Raw genomic sequence first — 23,668 nt, forward strand, 5'->3', positions numbered from 1 at the left:
GCCCGGATATGAGTGGTCGGCTCCACATCCGGTCATTCCCGGCTCGAGGGGTCGGCAAGGCCTTCCACGCCCATGGGTCCGTCAGTCATGCCCGGATACGAGTGGTCGACTCCACTTCATGGCACAACCAAGGTTATTCCCGGATGGAGGGGTCGGCAAGGCTGTCCACGTCCAACGCGCCACCATCGAGTTTATGCTCGGCCAGGACCTGTTTCAACGAATAATCAATATACTTCTAGGTCAAAGAGCTTTAGCACAGACAATCCAAGGCATTCATTATCGCCTTTGTCCTTTCAGTCCTTGACACTACGGGGGTTGTATACCGGATGGAGACCGACCAGTTCGAACACGCAACTCAGCTGACCCAACCGACCGACCATATCTAGCACGGCCGACCTGGGCGGCTCGATGAAATCGTGGTCGGTCAGATCGGTCGTGCAGGCTCCGCGCACACGAGGACACGGAGTTAAGACAGGTAAATTAAGGAGAGATTAATTTACTTAATAAAACGGTTTAAACCCCTAATTTCCTGGGGCCCAACAACAACTACTATAAATAGACCCTCAACGAGGTACGTAACTAACTTTAACTATTGCATTTAATACGTCAATCACTTACTTAAGCGTTGGAGTATCTTTTGCAGACACCTCCCCCACTTTGGACTACTGGAACGGAACGAGAAGACCTAGACCTAGACCAAGAATCGCAATCGGGACAACTCTTAAATGTGTATCCTAATATAGAAACACAATCACATGACATCTCAAATTATTTAATCAATATTTTATTGTTAATATCCAAATAATTTACTTTGAAAGTATCATAATACTTAAAGTCTTACGACGACCTTATTGTTAAATGCTTAAGGATATGTTTGGTAGGATGGAATAGTGAAAATAGGAAAGAGAGAAATAAAAAAATATAAAGAAAGTAAAAAATTTAGGGTGTTTAGTTGATGTAGCGGGTACCTTGTACCCTAGGCCTTAGTTTCTTTCTTACTTTTTCTTTGGTTTCTTTATCTTGCTTTTCTTACTCATAAAAAAAATAATAATGAAATAGTGAATTTGTACGTACAATCAATTTTAAAAAATATTATTGAAAATGGAAGTAACATACTAAAAAGCAATAGAATACATACCTCAACAAGGAATATTAATAAATAGATTCTTAAGTTATAATATGTTTAAATGTTATAAGCACCCTAATAATATCTATATAAAAAATTTCCGAAAAGAAAAATAAAATACCATTAGGAGTTGGTAAGTGAGCTAATTCAATTATTCTGAATACTTCCACCAAAATAGGGAAGATATTCAAACAAAATTTAGGCAGGCCACAAGCATTTCATGAGAACTATGGTTAGAACTTTCAAATTCATAGCGTGGCCAAATGAGAAGTTATAGCTTTCACATTCAGTCATTCGTAAGCATGATGGGGCCATAAATAAAAAAGTAAGGTTAATAATTTTTTAAAATTTATTTTATTTTATGTAATTGGGTTTTTTTTTATAAAAAAAATCACCTCATTCAATAATTTTTTTATTTAAATTTTATTTAATATTAAAAAATCTGTATAAAGAAACTTCAATCATCTTTCCTAAAAATTAGGATACATAAATAAATTTTATTTTATAAAAATATTCCTTTCCCTTAATTTATAACAACTAATCAAGATAGTATATTATTTTATTGTTTATATTTTTAAAATATTTTATCTTCGATTAATATATACGACTATCACCAACAAATCATTGATATCTCTAATACTAAATTTGATCACCTAAAATAAATGGTTGAATGTGAATATTATTTATAAAAAAATACAATTAAGAGAAAAGACTCTATTAAAGATGGTCAATTAAATTTTTTAATAGAATAAAGTCAGGAAATATTTTATAAAAATAACATAGTTAAAAAAAATTAATAAACTACCATCCTATTATAAAGTTAACCGTTGACTTTCTCCTTCATCATCACTTTCTTTTACCATTTTTTTAATATTTTTTTATTCCTTTAAAACAACGAAGAGACACAAGTGTCTTACTTAGAAAAGAAGCATTTGTAAGTCAAACACGGAATCAATTTTATGCAGCTAGCTTATATTCAACAACATTTTGATAACTGCTAATAACGTAGGCAGTGATGAAACATTAGCCATTCGATTTTCCCATTTTCACACTTTCTCCAACGGTTCACTCTATAAATATATCCCATGTGTGGGAAGTGAAACCAATTAACACAACACAAAAAATTATCACGCAAAAATAGAGGCTACGAATTGCGATGGCTCAAGTGAGGAACAAGCAAGTGGTTCTGAGGGACTATGTGACAGGTTCTCCTAAGGAATCCGACATGAACATGGTTGAAGGAACAATAGAATTGAAGCTTCCAGAAGGTTCCAATGATGTGCTACTCAAAAATCTCTACCTATCATGTGACCCTTACATGCGATTCCTCATGACCAAAATGGAAACCATCGACGCCTTTCAAACCTATACACCTGGTTCCGTTAGTCCTCAAACTTTTCTCACTTGTTTTTTTTCTTTTTTTGCTTTTATTTTGAAATATTTAGTTCTCATGCATCCATCATCAACCACTTATATAAAACCTAACCTATACATAGGTGTACAAATTTTTGTTTTAAGTAAAAATTATTTATCACAAGAGTTTCTAAATTAAAAATTGAAATTTGATTCAATTTAGACAGTTAAATTTAGGGTTGTTTGTACAAGTGATTTAAACTGAGTTCCTTAATATATTTCTTAATTAAGAATTGAAATTTGATTTAATTTAGACATAAAGTTGTAATTAAAGATACAACTTTTATTTTTAATGAGACTGATTCGATGAAAAGAAAATTATACTTCCAACTTTTATATATATATATATATATAATTAAATGATTATTTAAAAAAAATATATTACATAAAAAGTTTTTTTTTCAGATTATATATAAAAAAATTTATAGTAATCCAATTTTTTTTACATTTATATAAATTAAAATCGATATAATATATATATATATATATGTGTATTTTAAATATATTAAAGTATAAATAATTTGATTGTCTTCTTAATTATTGTAATTAAATTTTAACAAATTTGGTATATAAGATAATATAAAATTGTAATTCAATAATAAGATCAACAAAATTTATTTTTTATATAAATCTATTGAATGGTATAATAATTGTAAAAGCTATATCAATATAATTTAATCAATTCTCATATATGTTGTGCTCATATATGTACACACATATATATATGTACATGTATATATATGTGTGTGTGTACATATATATACACATATATACATATACACACACACACATATATATATATATATATATATATATATATATATATATATATATATATATGTGTGTGTGTTTGTATGTGAGTTAAATCTTACCCTTTTAATAAATAACTTTTGATATAATACAAATTTAATTTATTCAAATATTAAATTATGTTATATTATACACAAGATCATATATATCAAATTTCATATGATTTCAAAACTATTTAGTAATAAATATATTAATTTAAATCCACTTGTTTTTTAGCTTGAATAAGTTAACAATTTATAACTACAATTTTTTTATAATATCAATTTTCTTCAATCCATTGCTTACCATTATGAATTCTAAACAATGGAGAACTACCCTACAACATCTTCCGGTGTCATACTCGTAACTCGTTCCTTTCAAGTTTCCTCACCACTCCATTTCAACCTACTAATTTTTAAACCACTATATCATATCTCTTTCAAAACTCTCAAATATAGCACTATTATTTTTGTATTACACTTTACACATGTAGAATAAGAACTCAATATAATACTTAAGTTATAAGATTCTTTGAGCAAATGAACTAATCTTTTCAATTAAGCTCTTGTCATGTAGGGGTGTTCACAAAACTATTTAAAACTAAACTTTTTAAATAACTAAAATAAACTAAACTAAAATAAATTAAATTATTTTTTAATAGTTTAAACCAAACTATTATTTTTAGTGTAGTTTATAAAGCTAAACTATTAAAATTAATAGTTCAGTTCACTAAAACTAAATACAAGAAGCACATTTACGGAGAATCGAAGAGTCACCAGGGTCTGCGCCAAGCTCCTCGGACAGGTCGCGCGCTGGGACGAACACCCCCGCTTTGTTGCCTACGTTTGCTTTCTCATTTACTCCTTGTTCTCGCTTCTTGTAGTTTTTTGAGATCCAATCAATAACACCACCACGAAATTTCTTTTTTTTCTTCTTCTTTTGTAGTAATTCATTTTCAGTTAAATGTTTATTTAGTTTACAGAATTATTTTAAATGGACAATCATTACAGAATATTCGAGATAAATATTTTTTGCTGAACATAATTTATACTATTTCATATTTAAGACGTAGATTCAATCTCTGAATATATAAATTAAAACAAACGCGTCATTATTTTAAATTTAATTTATAATTAATATCAATAATTTGGTAGTTTAATTTAAAAATGTTGATTTTAATTTTTTTTTTAATGTAGTTCAATTTAGTTTATAATTAATGATAATTTAATTTATAATTAATAATAATTTAATTTAATTGATATTAATAGTTTAGTTCAAACTCTTAGAACTATAGTGCACTAATCTAGATAATAGTTTAGTTTAGTTTAGTCAATATTTATTTTAGTTCAATTTAGTTTAGTAAACTATTTATTATAGTTTAGTTTAATTTTCTTCTAGTTTAGTTTAGTTTAGCAATTTGAACACCCCTATTGTCATGTACTTAACTCTAACAAATTGATATCAAAACATTGAAGGCGTTTTTTTAAAGTGAAAAGCTAAGGACATCATATTGGGCTGCTTATTAATGGTATATGTATCAAGTCAATATTTTCAAAATAAAATTTTAAGAAAACAGTTCAGCGATGAGAATGTAGTGGTTCAAGAAGTTTGGTGTTTTGTGAAACTTTAACGATTAGTGTAAATAGTTATTAAATTGAACTGTTGAAGACAAACTTTGATTAAAAATAAAATGTTTGTAGTGTTGTACTGAAAATACATTTTATTAATCATAAACTTAGTGTTTACTAATCGTTATTTAAATGCAGCCATTAACCGGATATGGGGTGTCTAAAGTCCTTGAATCTGGAGACCCCAAATTTAAGAAAGGAGACTTAGTATGGGGAATTACTAAATGGGAAGAATTCAGCTTGATCCCTTCATCTCTAATACATTTCAAAATTGATCACACTGATGTCCCTCTTTCGTATTACACCGGTATTCTTGGTATGTATCCAATAAGCACAATTTATGTTGATTCTTATTCAATCATTTATGCCCCTCATGCCAGTATGATATGCTAGCCTCATTTTATATCGGTTATGTTGGACTATTTTTTTCTCTCGATTTTCTTAGTACATATATATCATACGTGTTTTTTTACTAATAAATCCTTGATCCGAGTAGAATTAAGTTTGATTTCTTTAATAAAAGTCTTGAGTTCAAGTTTTCTGTATAAAAAACAATGTGGTTAAGAGAGGAAATCTCACTAAAAATAATCGGCCAAATTTTTTGACAAATACTATGTTTTTTCACTACAGAGATTTAGAGAATATTTAGATACAAACTCTTAATTCAATTGGTTGTGTAATATTTAGACAAATACTCATGAGTAATTCGTACTTCTTCAAAATAAATCATTGTTTTCTCACTTATAATTGTGCATTATTATTCATGTTAGTTTCTTCTTTGAACACAGGTATGCCAGGAGTGACTGCTTATGGTGGTTTCTTTGAAATAGGGTCTCCAAAGAAAGGAGAGAATGTTTTTGTTTCAGCCGCCTCTGGTGCTGTTGGCCAACTTGTTGGTCAGTTTGCTAAATTGACCGGTTGTTATGTAGTTGGAAGTGCTGGAAGCAAAGAGAAGGTATTCTTCCAATCATTGTCACTATATATGTATGCATGAATGATAATTAAGTTGTACGTTTATGTCAAATATCAGAAGTTACAGTCTATAATATTCACTTTATGTCACAAAATTTTCATTTGAATGTGTTTTTTACAATTAGGTGGATCTATTGAAGAATAAGTTAGGATTTGATGAAGCTTTCAACTATAAAGAAGAGTCAGACCTCAATGCAACTTTGAAAAGGTCAATATTAATAGTTTCGTGATATGAAAGTTTTAATTAAATTGGTTCATACACATGCACTAATGATTAATGGATATTGATTTATATATTAGATATTTTCCAGAAGGCATTGACATTTACTTTGAAAATGTTGGAGGCAAGACACTTGATGCTGTACTCCAGAATATGAGACTCCAAGGTCGCATACCTGTTTGTGGAATGGTCTCACAATATAATCTTACTCAACATGAAGGTGTAACAAATTTGTCAAATCTCATATTCAAGCAACTTCGTATGGAAGGTTTTATAGTTACTAAATTTTATCACTTATATCCCAAATTTTTGGAGTTTCTCTTGCCTCATATCAGAGAAGGGAATGTTGTGTATGTAGAAGACATAGTTGAGGGTCTTGAGAATGGTCCTAAAGCCTTGGTTGGCCTTTATAATGGTCGCAATGTTGGCAAACAAGTGGTGGTTGTTACTCGCGACTGAATGCATTTGGACATATTAGTCCATCCTTTAATTAGGTTTTTGTTCTGTTTTTGTGTCGAATGTTAATTAAGGCTTTTTTGTATGGTTTATCATTTTCAATTGCTGTGTCTGTGATATTTTTTCTTATATATATAAATATGATATTAGTATAAAATATTCATCAATAATATTAATAATTATCTTTTGTTAGAAAACATATTGAGTCACTTTGAATAGAATCTCCCTTCTCAATTATATTTTTTAATCTATAAAATTTAAACAACTTTATATAAAGGTATCAAATAGAGTACTATTCAAATAAGCGCTGCAAGCTAATGCTAATTAAAATGTAAATTTCGCTGACTTTATAATTATGTGATAAAGTCTTTTGTGATGGACTTTAAACTTCTTTTTTTTTTACCGTGTTGTTAAGGTCACTCGAAACCATGTGACTCGAAAAGGGTGTGAAAATCACTCGAAACAAAAGATAAAGGTCAACACCTACCATATTGAAAGCCTTATTTGTTCACACGTGAATGTGTTCGAATAGAATTAATTAAATTGAACAAAGGAGTGCTCGAAACGTTTATCTGTTGTTCATTGAAGATTAGCTAGAACGCGGTCTCGACAGTAACTCGAAAATGTAATTGTAACTCGAAATGATAAAGAGTTGTTATTAAAGGGATCTTAACAGTTAAGGCGCACTAAGGTGGCTATTAAGGGTCGAATCGAGTAAAGTTGAAGCGTGAGGCGAACGGTTATGAGAAGTTACAATTTAGAGTCACGTAACAAGCATAGTGGATAGCGGTTATCCCCTAGTGGCGTACATGCATGAAATTAACCGTTCTTGATTGGCTTTATAAATACAAGAGCTACGTACCTTCACAGGGGTCGGAAAACTCATACTAAAACTATACTCTCAATCACTCTCTGCCTACGCATATGGCTTTCTTGCACAGAATTGTTTTTGGGTATGATTCCTTCTCGGCCATTTTTCCGTTTTCTTTTTAAGAGTAGTATTAGTGTAGTTCGTTCTTCTTATTTCTTTTGATTACGTAGTTCTAGCATTCTGGCATTGTAATTCCTGTTAATTATGCAAGTGAACCATGATCTGTATTGCAAATGTATCTATCGTTCATGCTGTTTATTTAAGGATTTACTTTCATGAATATTATTACTTGTTAATCGTTGATGAATATTTAGAAACAAGTAGCTTTTAAATCTTTCTGCTCCATCTCGTGGTACTTCAAATATCTCAAAATGAAACATACCTAAATTGAAACGTGTGTCGTGCTAGTCCGAATAAAAAGAATCCATAAAACGAGTTTCACCGTAAACAAATTGGCACGCCCGGTGGGACCCGTTTAAGTCAAACATAATTGGACTAGTTTTAGGTATGCATGTTGCATGAAACTTAGGAGTGGAAGAACCATGTCTACATTTAATAATCAGAGAGAAACAAACACGAACAATAATAATCACGTAGATGTAGAACAAGCAAACCCTAACCCCGATAATGTGACCAATGTGACCAGGGGGGCAACAACTTCCCCTGTGTTACTTGAAAATACAGCTAGGCATACAAATGTCACTCAGGAACTAGTAAACGTCACTAGGGAATATCCCTGGGGTATGCCACACAATTGGCGAAATACCCAACCAGTACAGGTCGAAATGCCAATACCTTTCTTAGGTCCTAATCCACAAATGCACGTATCCCCACAGGGATATAATCCTGGACCAAATGGCTTGGGTTTTGTTATGCAAGACCCATATCAACACGTAGGAACGAGTCAGGAAGGTTCCCTGATTCGACAGGGTAGTTACATCCCTACTGGTATTAGTAATCAAGCCATGATGGCTCTTCGACAACAGATGGACCATAGTAATCATGACATGGTCAATTTGTTGTCAACCCAGATGCACAATATTATGACTCCTCTATATGAATTGATAAACAAAATAGGAGATAAACTAGGTGAGGGACCACCCTCGAGAGCCATGAGTGCAAATCTGAATGAAATGGATAATCTAGATGGGAATGGGATTTTTCGACAAAACGTAGGTCGACCTAATAGGAATCCTAATGACAATATAGATCAAATAGTAGAAAGGATATTAAACAGACATGGATTCGATGTAGGTCGAAATGAACGTCCTTATTTTGTGTCAGCCTTCCCAGATTATGTAACTCAAGTAGAACTACCTAGAGGAACAAAAGTCCCCAAGTTTTCAAAATTTGCGGGAGAATTAACTGAGTCTACGGTCGAACATATAGCTAGGTATGTAGTCGAATGTGGGGATTTAGCGAATAATGAATATTTAAAGATGGAATATTTTCCAAGTTCGTTGACTAAGCACACTTTTACATGGTTCACAACCTTGCCCCCTAATTCGATACACACTTGGATTCAGTTAGAAGGTAGTTTCCATGAACATTTCTTCAGAGAAGAAACGAAAGTTAGTATAGTCGATCTAATGACCATTAAGAGACAAAGCCATGAAACTTTAGATGACTATTTAAATAGGTTCAGGAAATTAAAATCTCGATGTTATACTAATATACCTGAACATGAATTAGTTAGGATTGCAGCAACAGGGTTAGATTTCTCGATACGTAAAAAATTAGTAAATGAACAGTTGAGAGATATGGCCCAGTTAGCCGAAAAGGTAAGAAAGATCGAACAAATCAAGCTAGAAAAAGAAAGATTAAGAAAATTTGATAAATTTGTTCGAAAGGGAAAAGTGGCTTATTTAGAAAATTCTGAATTCAGTGATGATCCTAACTATGAGATTTCGAGTGAAGATTTTGAGATAAACTTGGCGGAATTGCGTCCTGGTCCCACTTACCAGTGTCAAATGTTAAAACCAGGAGATATTGTAGAAGGAAATTCGACTAAGAGATATAGTTTTGACGTGAGTAAGGCAAAAAAAATATTCGATATCTTATTAAAAGATAAACAAATTGTACTCCTAGAAAATCATAAAATTCCACCATTCGAGCATAGAAAAGGGAAGAAATTTTGTAAGTATCATAATATGTATGGTCATTGGACTAACAACTGTGTGCGTTTCAGGGATTTGATCGAAAAGGCGATTATTGATGGTCGCCTTGCTTTCAAAGAGAAAGATATGAATGTTGACACCGATCCATTCGCTGCTCACACTGGATATGTCGAACCAGTTTCGATGGGGATCAATATGGTGGACGTTGCTGTCGAGGACGATGAGAACATTGAACCCATTTCTGATGAGAAGCTCGAGGAATTAATGGAAGATTTTGCTAAGGAACAGGAGCCTATTTATCCAAAAGAGGGAGATAGCTTAGTCGAGTTCTTGTAAAAAAAGAAAGAGGCTGATAGGTAAGTTATGTTGTGTCCCTGATGCAGTGCTTTCTTCGATAGAGCTGCTGCTAAAGCCTTTGAAGAATCCGATATGATGAGGAGCTACAAGGCTAAAAAACTTCGAGAAAAACCCAAGCTTAATGCTGGATCAAGTGCTGGGTTAACTATGAGGCAGGTTCACATGCCTCAATATAATGCTCCAGTAGGAAAGATGGAAATGTACAACTCGTCGAGATTCGGCAACACTTTTGTGCCAAATGCAAACGTTCCCGTTGGAAAATGGAATGCACCACCAAGGCCTGTGGTTGGTGGAATGGGTCGAGGAAAGCAAGTGATGACTTATGCTGGGAACCCAGTACATGGAAATCCTGGGAAATTCTCAAATATGGCTGCAGGTTCTGGTAAATTCCCAATTGGAAGTTATGGGCGCGGTTTTCGACAGCCCTTCAATAACTTAACCAAAACTCAGTGGAGGAGACAGCAAAGGATGAGAAAGGCTATATTTGATGGGTTTCGAGGAAACCGGTTTTCGATTCCTGTACCTCAAAAAGGGGAATCCTCTCGAAAGTTCATCGAAGACGATGAAGACTTGATCACTGATTGTTTCGAGAGTGGTTTTGATGATTCCTTAGAGGACATCTGTGGGATAGTTTCCATTCTTCCTTCCGAGTATGCGGGAGCAATGGAATCTGTTAATGAACAAGAGGATATTCATCGGGAAGACTTTTTCGATGATCCGAATTACGAGTCCAAGATCGTGTGGGTTAATCAAATCTCGAGGGTTATCCCAAAGTTCAATTCAGCTGTTTTCGATTCCCCCACCGAAGAGATGAAGGGACACCTTAAACCTCTATTACTGACCTTGATGATTGAAGGTCACGAAGTAAATAAAGTGTTGGTCGGTGGAGGTGCAGCTGTGAACATCTTGCCCAGGACAATGCTGAAGAGGTTTGGAAAGTCCATGGCCGATCTAAAGCCTCATAATATATTGATTTCGGACTATGCGGGAAAGTCTTCACATCCTGAAGGAATGATTCTGCTTGATGTGCAGATTGGGAGTGTAAAAAGGACTACCATGTTCGTAGTAACCCCCTCGAAGGCTAACTTCAATGTGTTATTGGGACGCGAATGGATTCATGGGGTAGGTGCTGTCCCTTCCACGGTGCATCAAAAAATCTTCTTCTGGAACGATGATGAGGGGTTGGAGGTTCTCGAGGCTGACCAGAAAACGTATGAAGTTAATATGTATTTTACTGATCAACAATTGACAGCATTTACAAAGACCAAGCCTTTCGATGCCTACAAATCTGGAGTAATGGATGAGGAAGAAGGAGTGAAGAAAACTTTCTGTTAGGATGTGAAGAAAGGTTTTATAATTCGAGCCGAAAAGGATTCGGCTCCAATCGAAGAATGAAGGATGGAGATCCTTATTCGAGCTTCTTAGCTCGAATATCGGCCTACATGGCCGATTGAACGACCAACATGGCCGAGGAAAGACAAGACAAGGAGGTTCATAAAAATGAAGTTGAGGATGATGAAGATAGCACGACCTCTTTGGCCGAAGAAAAACAAAAAAAGAAAGAGGGAACAGATTTCGAGGTCAAAAAGAAGGGAGAAAAACAAAAACAAAAGAAGGAAGATATGGACTTCGAAGTCGAAAAGAAGGAAGAAAAGGAAAAAATAGAGAAAAAACGAAGGGACCAGGTCATCTCGAAACAAACAGAAGAAAAAATAGAAACTGATATGGACCAGGAGGTCGAAAACTTTAAAGAAGGAAAAGAGCAAGAGCTAGAACCCAAGTTAGACTGTATTTTCGATGATTCACCGTTGGGATTCGAAAGAGCAACCAAGGGAGAACATAAGTTAGAATCTCAAGATCCACATGAGGAAATTAACTTGGGAACTATCAAAAATAAAAAGGTAACTTATATTAGCAAGTTCTTGCAAGGGGAGTTGAAGGAGGAAATAATTCGAGTTTTGCATGAATATAAAGACTGCTTTGCTTGGGATTACAATGAAATGCCAGGATTAGATCGAGAATTGGTAGAGCATAGGCTACCCATGATCCCAGGAAAGAAACCTGTGAAGCAAAGCCCTCGAAGATTCGCTCCTGAAGTAATCGAGAAAATCAAGGAAGAAATTGAGAGATTACTTAAAGCGAAAATCATCAGAACTTCAAGATATGCTGAGTGGATATCGAATGTCGTGCCTGTTATAAAAAAGAATGGAAAACTCAGAGTATGCATCGACTTTCGAGATCTTAATGCAGCAACTCCCAAAGATGAATATCCTATGCCCATTGCTGAAACTATGATAGACGCTGTTGCAGGTAATGAAATTATGAGTTTACTTGATGGTTATTCTGGATATAACCAAATTTATATTGCAGCTAATGATGTATCGAAAACTGTTTTTCGATGTCCAGGTGCTTTAGGCGTCTATGAATGGGCAATGATGCCATTTGGACTAAAAAACGTAGGTGCCACTTATCAGAGGGCAATGAATTTAATATTCCATGATTTAATTGGTAAGTTTGTACAAGTATATATTGATGATATAATTGTTGGGTCGAAACAAAAAGAGGATCACCTAAGCCATTTAAAATTATCTTTCGAGAGAATGAGAAAACTTGGTTTGAAAATGAATCCACTAAAATGTGCTTTTGGTGTTACAGAGGGAGAATTTCTGGTGTTTGTCATACACCAGAAAGGAATTGAAGTAAATCGAAACAAGACGAAAGCTATCATGGAGACTAAACCTCCATCGAACAAGAAGGAACTTCAATCTCTCCTAGGTAAAGTAAACTTTCTGAGAAGATTTATATCGAACTTGTCTGGTAAAACTAAAGTATTTTCTCCTCTTTTACGTTTAAAAAAGAAGCAAGAATTTCGATGGAATGAAGAGCAGCAGAAAGCGTTCGATGAAATCAAAGTTTTTTTGGCTCATCCTCCAGTGCTTGCACCACTCTCTAAAGGGAAGCAACTAAAGTTGTAAATTTCAGCTAGCGATTCGACTATTACGGGCATGCTGGCGCAAGATGATGATAATGGCATCGAGAGAGTCATTTATTATTTAAGTCGAATGTTAGTAGGAGCAGAAATTAGATATACTCCTTTAGAGAAATTATGTTTAAGTCTTTATGTTGCTTGTACAAAGTTGAAGTACTATATTAGGCCTCGTGATGTTGTAATATTTTGTCGAAGTAATGTGATTAAGTATATGTTGTGTAAACCTGTGTTACATTCTCGAGTCGGCAAATGGTCACTTGCGTTAACTGAATATTCTTTAACTTTCGAGCCGTTAAAATCAACTAAGGGGCAAGTAATTGCAGACTTTCTTGCAGATCACTCGAAAGAAACTGAGGAAATTAATTACTTAACCACCAAGCCTTGGGAATTATTTTTCGATGGCTCGAAATATGAATTAGGCACTGGGATAGGGTTATTAATTATTTCACCTGAAGGGATTCCTACTAAGTTATCATTTAAAACAGATAGAGGATACTCGAATAATGAAACTGAATATCAAGCAATCATTACTGGACTCGAGATCCTTAAAGAGTTAGGTGCTAAGAATGTAATAATTCGAGGAGATTCACAACTTGTTATTAAACAACTAACTGAGGAATATAAATGTTTGAATGAAAACTAGTCGAACTCAAATCTCGAGTTGTACAACTGTTAAACGCATTTGACGAGGTTGAGTTACAACATATTCCTCGAGACTCGAATACCATCGCAAATGAATTGGCCCAGATGGCATCAGGGTATAAAGTAAGTAAAGAATGTCTCGAGTGTATGATTCATACAGAAAAGGAATTGATAAGCCATCTAAAGATTCTAAGTGTTGGTTCTTCGAGTCAACAAGATTGGAGAAGCAAATTGGTCGAATATTTGCAAAATCCTAATTTGAAGGTCGAGAGAAAAATCAAACTCCAAGCTCTCAATTATGTCTTGCTAAATAATGAATTATATAAAAGAGGTTTCGATGGAGTTTTATTCAAATGCCTTGGAAATCATGAAACTTATATAGCTATGGCAGAAGTACATGAAGGTATTTGTGGTGCACATCAAGCAGGAGAAAAGATGAAGTGGACTTTTTCGAGGAAAGGTTTGTATTGGCCAACCATGATTAAATATTGCATTGAATTTGCAAAAAGTTGTGAAGAATGCCAAAGAAATGGGCCAATACAAAGGGTACCAGCAAGTGAATTGCATTCGATCATTAAGCCTTGGCCATTTCGAGGTTGGGCAATTGATATAATAGGCAAATTCATCCACCTTCCTCGAAAAATCATAAGTATATATTGGTTTCCATAGACTACTTTAAAAAATGGGTTGAAGCTATTCCTTTAAAAGAAGTCGAGCAAAAAAGACATAATTGATTTTGTCGAAGATCATATTATTACAAGGTTTGGGATTCCTCAAACAATCACTACTGATCAAGGCACAGTATTTACGGGTCGGAAAGTTGCTCGATATGCTGAATCGCGAGGAATTAAGTTGATAACTTCAACACCATATTACGCACAAGCAAATGGACAAGTAGAGGCTGCTAATAAGCTTATTATCAGTTTAATTAAAAGGCAAATTTCGGGTAAGCCTCAAAACTGGCATGAAACACTTGTTCAAATTTTATGGGCATATAGGAATTCCCCCAGAGATGCCACGAAGACTACTCCTTATAAACTGGTATATGGGCATGACGCCATTCTGCCTTTAGATATTAATTTGCAATCAATTCACGTGCAAAAACAGAATGATTTGCCTATTGAGGATTATTGGAACTTAATGTATGATGAATTAATATCTTTAGACGAAGAAAGGTTAATAGCGTTATAGAGTCTTGTTCAACAAAAAGAAAGAGTCGAGAAATCATACAATAAGAAAGTCAAAGCACAACGATTTCGAGTTGGGGACTTAATGTTAAAGGTGATCCTTCCCATGGATCAGAAATCTCGATGCCTAGGGAAGTGGTCTTACAATTGGGAAGGCCCCTTTGTAATCGAACAAGTATATTCAAAAAATGCATACGTTATTAAAGAGGTGAGTTCGAATGTAAGCAAAATAATGAATGGGAAATACTTGAAGTGCTTTCATAAAAGAACTAAATAACAAGATGTTCGATAAATACAAACAAAAGAGAAAATTGAAAATGTTCAGAAATTCAATGATTACAGAACTTAGACTTGAAATCTTTATAAGCTCGATAGGCCTTGTCCAAATTCTGCCTTCGAGAAGAGCACTGAGCCTCTAGATGCTTCTTTTGTTCCAAGGCCTTCGCAAGCTTAGAAGATATGACCATGCCTTCCTCCTTAAGACCTGTTTGACGTTGCTTGATTTCTTGGCTTTGAACTTTTACAGCATCTTTCTTCGAGCGAGTTTTATCCAATTCATGTTGCAAAGCCTCGATAGTTCTTTCGATATCTCCCTCCTCTTTTTGCAATTTTTGCAAAGCGGAAATCATGTCTTCCGTTGATTTCTTGATAGAAATTAATTCATGACGGAGGTTCTCAAGCTTGGCACGGTCTCCCTCATTCTCGATCTCAATCTGGGCTACTTCTTGGAATGTAGTAGACCATTGAGCTCGAAGATCCCATGCGAGACTAAAGGGTTTGATAAATTCCTGCAACTCAGAATGGACCTCAGGAGGAAGATCCGAATAAGACAACAGGTCTTCGACCATCTGCTCCACCTCTGTCTTAAATTCAGGAACAAGAAAGGCTTGATCAAGATCTTCTACGTATGCTTTCGATCGGAAAGATTCGAGCAAAGGTTGATAAGATGGTGTCTCAGACACTTGCTCGACAACCCTTTCTTTTTCCTGCCCAGATCCGGATGGACCACTTGTCCAGTTGTCCAGCACCTCGAAGATATTGTTAATATCCTCATCCTCGTCGTTAAAGAAGCTCATCAAGTCTAAGTCTGGGGAAGGAATTGATGAAAGGCCTTGGATAGAAGAGATAGCACCTCCTTGAGTCGAGGGGGAAGTCGTGAAAGGCCTAGGAGACTCAGTCGAATCTGCACAAAAAGAGAAAATAGCTATGAGATAGCTTCGTTAAGAGTCACGATAAAGGTGTGGAGTTAAAGGAAATATACCCTTGTTTGGATTCAAGGGAGGTTGGAGCGCGAAAGAATCTTCACCTTGGGCAGACTCTTGCAAAGTCTCCACATTCACCAAAGGTTCCGACTAGGGAACCTTGTCCTCTTCGACTTGAGGAGGAATCTAATCGAGGCCACAATCGAATTTATTTCAGTAACATTCAACTCGGACGTGACCAACTACAAACCAGTGATGAGATCATAAGAAAATGGTTTTTTTAAAAAAACATTTCTCGAACAAAATGATAAGAAACTAGGAAAGAGCAAAGGGGAACCTGTGGAGATGCCCCAGTGACGGGAGGAAGATCTCTCGACATTTCTCGAGAAGAATCAATGTGGATGATTTCAGTACCCTATTATGAACAAGTATCTTAGGAAAGTCTAAGAAAGAAGGAAATGTGAGGAAATGTAATCGAAAATCAAAACAAAAGTACCTTGGGAAATGACTTCATTGCATCTTGAAGAAGTTTCTCACCAGAGGGCTTCTGAGGTTTCTTGGAAAGAGGAATTACTAACTTTCCCTTGCCTTTATCCTGTTTTTTCGTGGTTGAGACCTAAAATTGGAAGACATATTCTTTTTAAGACTCGAAATAAAGGGTAACGAAAAATATAAAGGAAAAATAATGTACTTACAGTCTTGGTGCTGCCCGAGTCAACCTTTTGTACCTTTTGTTTTTTCAAGGTTTCAATACTCTACAATGTAAGAACCAGAAAAGGTAGTGAAATAAATGCTAGAAGTCAGATTAAAGGGCAAAGTCGAAAAGAATTGTACCTTAGAACGTAAAGAAACCTTGTCAGCAGCAGTCTTTCTTTTTCGACCTTGTAATGATGATCCCTTTGCATCATCATTATCATCACTCTCCCAATCGGGATTTTGCTCATCGTGCTATGGAACATGCTGAGAAATGGCAGTTGTATAACACAACATAGCAAAGAGATGAGATAAGTACAATGAAAAATTCGAGAGATTTCCTTGAGTATAGACATTTACCAGGGGGAGGATTAGTGTTATCGACCCAACATAGTGGCCACCATCTTCTTTGAGGAAAATCATACAGGGAACATTTCGCATAAGTAACTCGATTCTTTACAGGAACCGCTTTATGCTCGAGGTAAAATGGGTCGAGTTTTTTTACCCAAGGGGGATAAGACAAATATTTAGCTAAACCAAAAAGAGCATTTGGAAGAGGAGGTATATTTTTAGGGCAAAATTTTTCGAAATCAGTTTTCCCTCGAGGATTGATTACCTTTTTTGAGCGGATGTTCCTCTGTACCATTTTCGATAGAGAGACAGATGCATCGAAGATGGTTCGACTAATGTTGTCAGGTCGATAACATACTTTAAAGAATTGCTCGAATTGATAAATAATATTTCAGTTCTTGAAAGTACCTGATTGTTTGGGGCCCTGCGAAGAAGAAAGAGGAGAATTGATCAGCTTCTTCAAAAAAGCATCAAAAGAGAGAAGTTTATCTACATAATACTGATACCACCATCGAAGGTAGCATCTGCAAACTAAGAAGGAGGGTGAAATAATTTGTGAACTTATAATTAATTATAATATGTTAATTTATTATGGAATTTGTGTGTAAATTAATGGTGATTACAACCTTGGGTGTATTTAGGTGGTTGTTCATGGAATGTATGATGTACTATGTGTGGATCATGTGACAGTTATGCGATATAAAAGTATAAGTCGAAGCTTAGCCAGGATGAAAGTTTGGGTATGATTGCTAAGATGTGATTTGCATATGACTTGTATAATATGAGCTTGAGAATGTAAAAAATAACATGAATAATATGCATCATGTCTTGTGTGTAACATGCATCATGTATATAACTTGTTTTTGTGATGGGTATGTAATATACTGCCATAGAAGGTCTCTTTTGTCTAAAAGCTTGGAGATTCATGGCCTTGGGGATAATCAGGCGTTGGAGCCTTAGTTTCACATGTTGTGTGCACATATTTGTAACTTGGTCGACACCTCTATCTCGTCATGTCTTAGTATATCTCCTCCTAGTGTAAATTGATAACAATTCAATGCATATCTCTCTTTGTATATAAAGCTTCATTTTAGTGCAACTTTCATCTTGAACAAGGATTCGTCTTACTGAAAAGTTGTGTCTTACTAGAAGATTTGTCTTAGTCATTTCGAAAACTTACTCTATTGATCAAAAGTCTCTTTGTTTATTAACAACAAAACCTTAAACCAGAGGGATCTAAGATTGACATTTTACCTAATAGGACGTGAACTAAAGTCACTACCACTTTGAGAAATGTGTGAAGTATTCTTAGGCATGATTCAAATTTTGTTAGAAAAAGATTTTTTGTAAGACTAATGAAATGCAACCTAATGTAAAACATTAGCCATTTTTTAATAATATTTTTTAATAATATTTTTTTAATGAAATGCAACCTAATGCAACCTAATGTAAACTACCATCCTATTATAAAGTTAACCGTTGACTTTCTCCTTCATCATCACTTTCTTTTACCATTTTTTTAATATTTTTTTATTCCTTTAAAACAACGAAGAGACACAAGTGTCTTACTGAGAAAAGAAGCATTTGTAAGTCAAACACGGAATCAATTTTATGCAGCTAGCTTATATTCAACAACATTTTGATAACTGCTAATAACGTAGGCAGTGATGAAACATTAGCCATTCGATTTTCCCATTTTCACACTTTCTCCAACGGTTCACTCTATAAATATATCCCATGTGTGGGAAGTGAAACCAATTAACACAACACAAAAAATTATCACGCAAAAATAGAGGCTACGAATTGCGATGGCTCAAGTGAGGAACAAGCAAGTGGTTCTGAGGGACTATGTGACAGGTTCTCCCAAGGAATCCGACATGAACATGGTTGAAGGAACAATAGAATTGAAGCTTCCAGAAGGTTCCAATGATGTGCTACTCAAAAATCTCTACCTATCATGTGACCCTTACATGCGATTCCTCATGACCAAAATGGAAACCATCGACGCCTTTCAAACCTATACACCTGGTTCAGTTAGTCCTCAAACTTTTCTCACTTGTTTTTTTTCTTTTTTTGCTTTTATTTTGAAATATTTAGTTCTCATGCATCCATCATCAACCACTTATATAAAACCTAACCTATACATAGGTGTACAAATTTTTGTTTTAAGTAAAAATTATTTATCACAAGAGTTTCTAAATTAAAAATTGAAATTTGATTCAATTTAGACAGTTAAATTTAGAGTTGTTTGTACAAGTGATTTAAACTGAGTTCCTTAATATATTTCTTAATTAAGAATTGAAATTTGATTTAATTTAGACATAAAGTTGTAATTAAAGATACAACTTTTATTTTTAATGAGACTGATTCGATGAAAAGAAAATTATACTTCCAACTTTTATATATATATATATATATATATATATATATATATATAATTAAATGATTATTTAAAAAAAAATATTACATAAAAAGTTTTTTTTTCAGATTATATATAAAAAAATTTATAGTAATCCAATTTTTTTTTACATTTATATAAATTAAAATCGATATAATATATATATATATATATGTGTATTTTAAATATATTAAAGTATAAATAATTTGATTGTCTTCTTAATTATTGTAATTAAATTTTAACAAATTTGGTATATAAGATAATATAAAATTGTAATTCAATAATAAGATCAACAAAATTTATTTTTTATATAAATCTATTGAATGGTATAATAATTGTAAAAGCTATATCAATATAATTTAATCAATTCTCATATATGTTGTGCTCATATATGTACACACATATATATATATGTACACACATATATATATATATGTACACACATATATATATGTACATGTATATATATGTGTGTGTGTACATATATATACACATATATACATATACACACACACACATATATATATATATATATATATATATATATATATATATATATATATGTGTGTGTGTGTTTGTATATGAGTTAAATCTTACCCTTTTAATAAATAACTTTTGATATAATACAAATTTAATTTATTCAAATATTAAATTATGTTATATTATACACAAGATCATATATATCAAATTTCATATGATTTCAAAACTATTTAGTAATAAATATATTAATTTAAATCCACTTGTTTTTTAGCTTGAATAAGTTAACAATTTATAACTACAATTTTTTTATAATATCAATTTTCTTCAATCCATTGCTTACCATTATGAATTCTAAACAATGGAGAACTACCCTACAACATCTTCCGGTGTCATACTCGTAACTCGTTCCTTTCAAGTTTCCTCACCACTCCATTTCAACCTTCTAATTTTTAAACCACTATATCATATCTCTTTCAAAACTCTCAAATATAGCACTATTATTTTTGTATTACACTTTACACATGTAGAATAAGAACTCAATATAATACTTAAGTTATAAGATTCTTTGAGCAAATGAACTAATCTTTTCAATTAAGCTCTTGTCATGTAGGGGTGTTCACAAAACTATTTAAAACTAAACTTTTTAAATAACTAAAATAAACTAAACTAAAATAAATTAAATTATTTTTTAATAGTTTAAACCAAACTATTATTTTTAGTGTAGTTTATAAAGCTAAACTATTAAAATTAATAGTTCAGTTCACTAAAACTAAATACAAGAAGCACATTTACGGAGAATCGAAGAGTCACCAGGGTCTGCGCCAAGCTCCTCGGACAGGTCGCGCGCTGGGACGAACACCCCCGCTTTGTTGCCTACGTTTGCTTTCTCATTTACTCCTTGTTCTCGCTTCTTGTAGTTTTTTGAGATCCAATCAATAACACAACCACGAAATTTCTTTTTTTTCTTCTTCTTTTGTAGTAATTCATTTTCAGTTAAATGTTTATTTAGTTTACAGAATTATTTTAAATGGACAATCATTACAGAATATTCGAGATAAATATTTTTTGCTGAACATAATTTATACTATTTCATATTTAAGACGAAGATTCAATCTCTGAATATATAAATTAAAACAAACGCGTCATTATTTTAAATTTAATTTATAATTAATATCAATAATTTGGTAGTTTAATTTAAAAATGTTGATTTTAATTTTTTTTAATGTAGTTCAATTTAGTTTATAATTAATAATAATTTAATTTATAATTAATAATAATTTAATTTAATTGATATTAATAGTTTAGTTCAAACTCTTAGAACTATAGTGCACTAATCTAGATAATAGTTTAGTTTAGTTTAGTCAATATTTATTTTAGTTCAATTTAGTTTAGTAAACTATTTATTATAGTTTAGTTTAATTTTCTTCTAGTTTAGTTTAGTTTAGCAATTTGAACACCCCTATTGTCATGTACTTAACTCTAACAAATTGATATCAAAACATTGAAGGCATTTTTTTAAAGTGAAAAGCTAAGGACATCATATTGGGCTGCTTATTAATGGTATATGTATCAAGTCAATATTTTCAAAATAAAATTTTAAGAAAACAGTTCAGCGATGAGAATGTAGTGGTTCAAGAAGTTTGGTGTTTTGTGAAACTTTAACGATTAGTGTAAATAGTTATTAAATTGAACTGTTGAAGACAAACTTTGATTAAAAATAAAATGTTTGTAGTGTTGTACTGAAAATACATTTTATTAATCATAAACTTAGTGTTTACTAATCGTTATTTAAATGCAGCCATTAACCGGATATGGGGTGTCTAAAGTCCTTGAATCTGGAGACCCCAAATTTAAGAAAGGAGACTTAGTATGGGGAATTACTAAATGGGAAGAATTCAGCTTGATCCCTTCATCTCTAATACATTTCAAAATTGATCACACTGATGTCCCTCTTTCGTATTACACCGGTATTCTTGGTATGTATCCAATAAGCACAATTTATGTTGATTCTTATTCAATCATTTATGCCCCTCATGCCAGTATGATATGCTAGCCTCATTTTATATCGGTTATGTTGGACTATTTTTTTCTCTCGATTTTCTTAGTACATATATATCATACGTGTTTTTTTACTAATAAATCCTTGATCCGAGTAGAATTAAGTTTGATTTCTTTAATAAAAGTCTTGAGTTCAAGTTTTCTGTATAAAAAACAATGTGGTTAAGAGAGGAAATCTCACTAAAAATAATCGGCCAAATTTTTTGACAAATACTATGTTTTTTCACTACAGAGATTTAGAGAATATTTAGATACAAACTCTTAATTCAATTGGTTGTGTAATATTTAGACAAATACTCATGAGTAATTCGTACTTCTTCAAAATAAATCATTGTTTTCTCACTTATAATTGTGCATTATTATTCATGTTAGTTTCTTCTTTGAACACAGGTATGCCAGGAGTGACTGCTTATGGTGGTTTCTTTGAAATAGGGTCTCCAAAGAAAGGAGAGAATGTTTTTGTTTCAGCCGCCTCTGGTGCTGTTGGCCAACTTGTTGGTCAGTTTGCTAAATTGACCGGTTGTTATGTAGTTGGAAGTGCTGGAAGCAAAGAGAAGGTATTCTTCCAATCATTGTCACTATATATGTATGCATGAATGATAATTAAGTTGTACGTTTATGTCAAATATCAGAAGTTACAGTCTATAATATTCACTTTATGTCACAAAATTTTCATTTGAATGTGTTTTTTACAATTAGGTGGATCTATTGAAGAATAAGTTAGGATTTGATGAAGCTTTCAACTATAAAGAAGAGTCAGACCTCAATGCAACTTTGAAAAGGTCAATATTAATAGTTTCGTGATATGAAAGTTTTAATTAAATTGGTTCATACACATGCACTAATGATTAATGGATATTGATTTATATATTAGATATTTTCCAGAAGGCATTGACATTTACTTTGAAAATGTTGGAGGCAAGACACTTGATGCTGTACTCCAGAATATGAGACTCCAAGGTCGCATACCTGTTTGTGGAATGGTCTCACAATATAATCTTACTCAACATGAAGGTGTAACAAATTTGTCAAATCTCATATTCAAGCAACTTCGTATGGAAGGTTTTATAGTTACTAAATTTTATCACTTATATCCCAAATTTTTGGAGTTTCTCTTGCCTCATATCAGAGAAGGGAATGTTGTGTATGTAGAAGACATAGTTGAGGGTCTTGAGAATGGTCCTAAAGCCTTGGTTGGCCTTTATAATGGTCGCAATGTTGGCAAACAAGTGGTGGTTGTTACTCGCGACTGAATGCATTTGGACATATTAGTCCATCCTTTAATTAGGTTTTTGTTCTGTTTTTGGGTCGAATGTTAATTAAGGCTTCTTTGTATGGTTTATCATTTTCAATTGCTGTGTCTGTGATATTTTTTCTTATATATATAAATATGATATTAGTATAAAATATTCATCAATAATATTAATAATTACCTTTTGTTAGAAAACATATCGAGTCACTTTGAATAGAATCTCCCTTCTCAATTATATTTTTTAATCTATAAAATTTAAACAACTTTATATAAAGGTATCAAATAGAGTACTATTCAAATAAGCGCTGCAAGCTAATGCTAATTAAAATGTAAATTTCGCTGACTTTATAATTATGTGATAAAGTCTTTTGTGATGGACTTTAAACTTCTTTTTTTTTACCGTGTTGTTAAGGTTACTCGAAACCATGTGACTCGAAAAGGGTGTGAAAACCACTCGAAACAAAAGA

At 33.1% G+C, this 23,668-nt stretch overlaps 3 protein-coding genes across 5 annotated transcripts; all 3 read left to right on the forward strand.

Moving 5' to 3' along the window:
* The first annotated feature begins 2,201 nt into the window (after positions 1–2,201).
* LOC109794540 (2-alkenal reductase (NADP(+)-dependent)) lies at positions 2,202–6,706 on the forward strand. 2 transcript variants are annotated; one of them, XM_083070863.1, is made up of 5 exons: positions 2,202–2,507; positions 5,095–5,272; positions 5,745–5,911; positions 6,054–6,136; positions 6,240–6,383. In XM_083070863.1, exons 1-5 carry the CDS (start codon positions 2,283–2,285, stop codon positions 6,247–6,249), a joined length of 663 nt encoding a protein of 220 aa, XP_082926989.1. In that variant the 5' UTR covers positions 2,202–2,282; the 3' UTR covers positions 6,250–6,383. The 2 variants fall into 2 exon arrangements, with proteins under 2 accessions (XP_082926989.1, XP_082926988.1); XM_083070862.1 differs by having other exon boundaries at positions 2,213–2,507; positions 6,229–6,706.
* Positions 6,707–13,964: 7,258 nt separating this feature from the next.
* On the forward strand, positions 13,965–14,771 carry LOC145956261 (uncharacterized). The gene is made up of 2 exons (XM_083071832.1): positions 13,965–14,040; positions 14,377–14,771. Exons 1-2 carry the CDS (start codon positions 13,965–13,967, stop codon positions 14,769–14,771), a joined length of 471 nt encoding a protein of 156 aa, XP_082927958.1.
* Positions 14,772–18,711: 3,940 nt separating this feature from the next.
* LOC145955744 (2-alkenal reductase (NADP(+)-dependent)-like) lies at positions 18,712–23,253 on the forward strand. 2 transcript variants are annotated; one of them, XM_083070865.1, is made up of 5 exons: positions 18,712–19,046; positions 21,690–21,867; positions 22,340–22,506; positions 22,649–22,731; positions 22,835–22,978. In XM_083070865.1, the coding sequence occupies exons 1-5, from the start codon at positions 18,822–18,824 to the stop codon at positions 22,842–22,844; spliced, it is 663 nt and encodes a 220-aa protein (XP_082926991.1). In that variant the 5' UTR covers positions 18,712–18,821; the 3' UTR covers positions 22,845–22,978. The 2 variants fall into 2 exon arrangements, with proteins under 2 accessions (XP_082926991.1, XP_082926990.1); XM_083070864.1 differs by having other exon boundaries at positions 18,766–19,046; positions 22,824–23,253.
* The last annotated feature ends 415 nt before the right edge of the window (positions 23,254–23,668 follow it).

Source organism: Cajanus cajan, chromosome 3, assembly GCF_000230855.2.
Source record: "Cajanus cajan strain Asha chromosome 3, NIPB_CcT2T_4, whole genome shotgun sequence".
Classification (NCBI taxonomy): domain Eukaryota; kingdom Viridiplantae; phylum Streptophyta; class Magnoliopsida; order Fabales; family Fabaceae; genus Cajanus; species Cajanus cajan.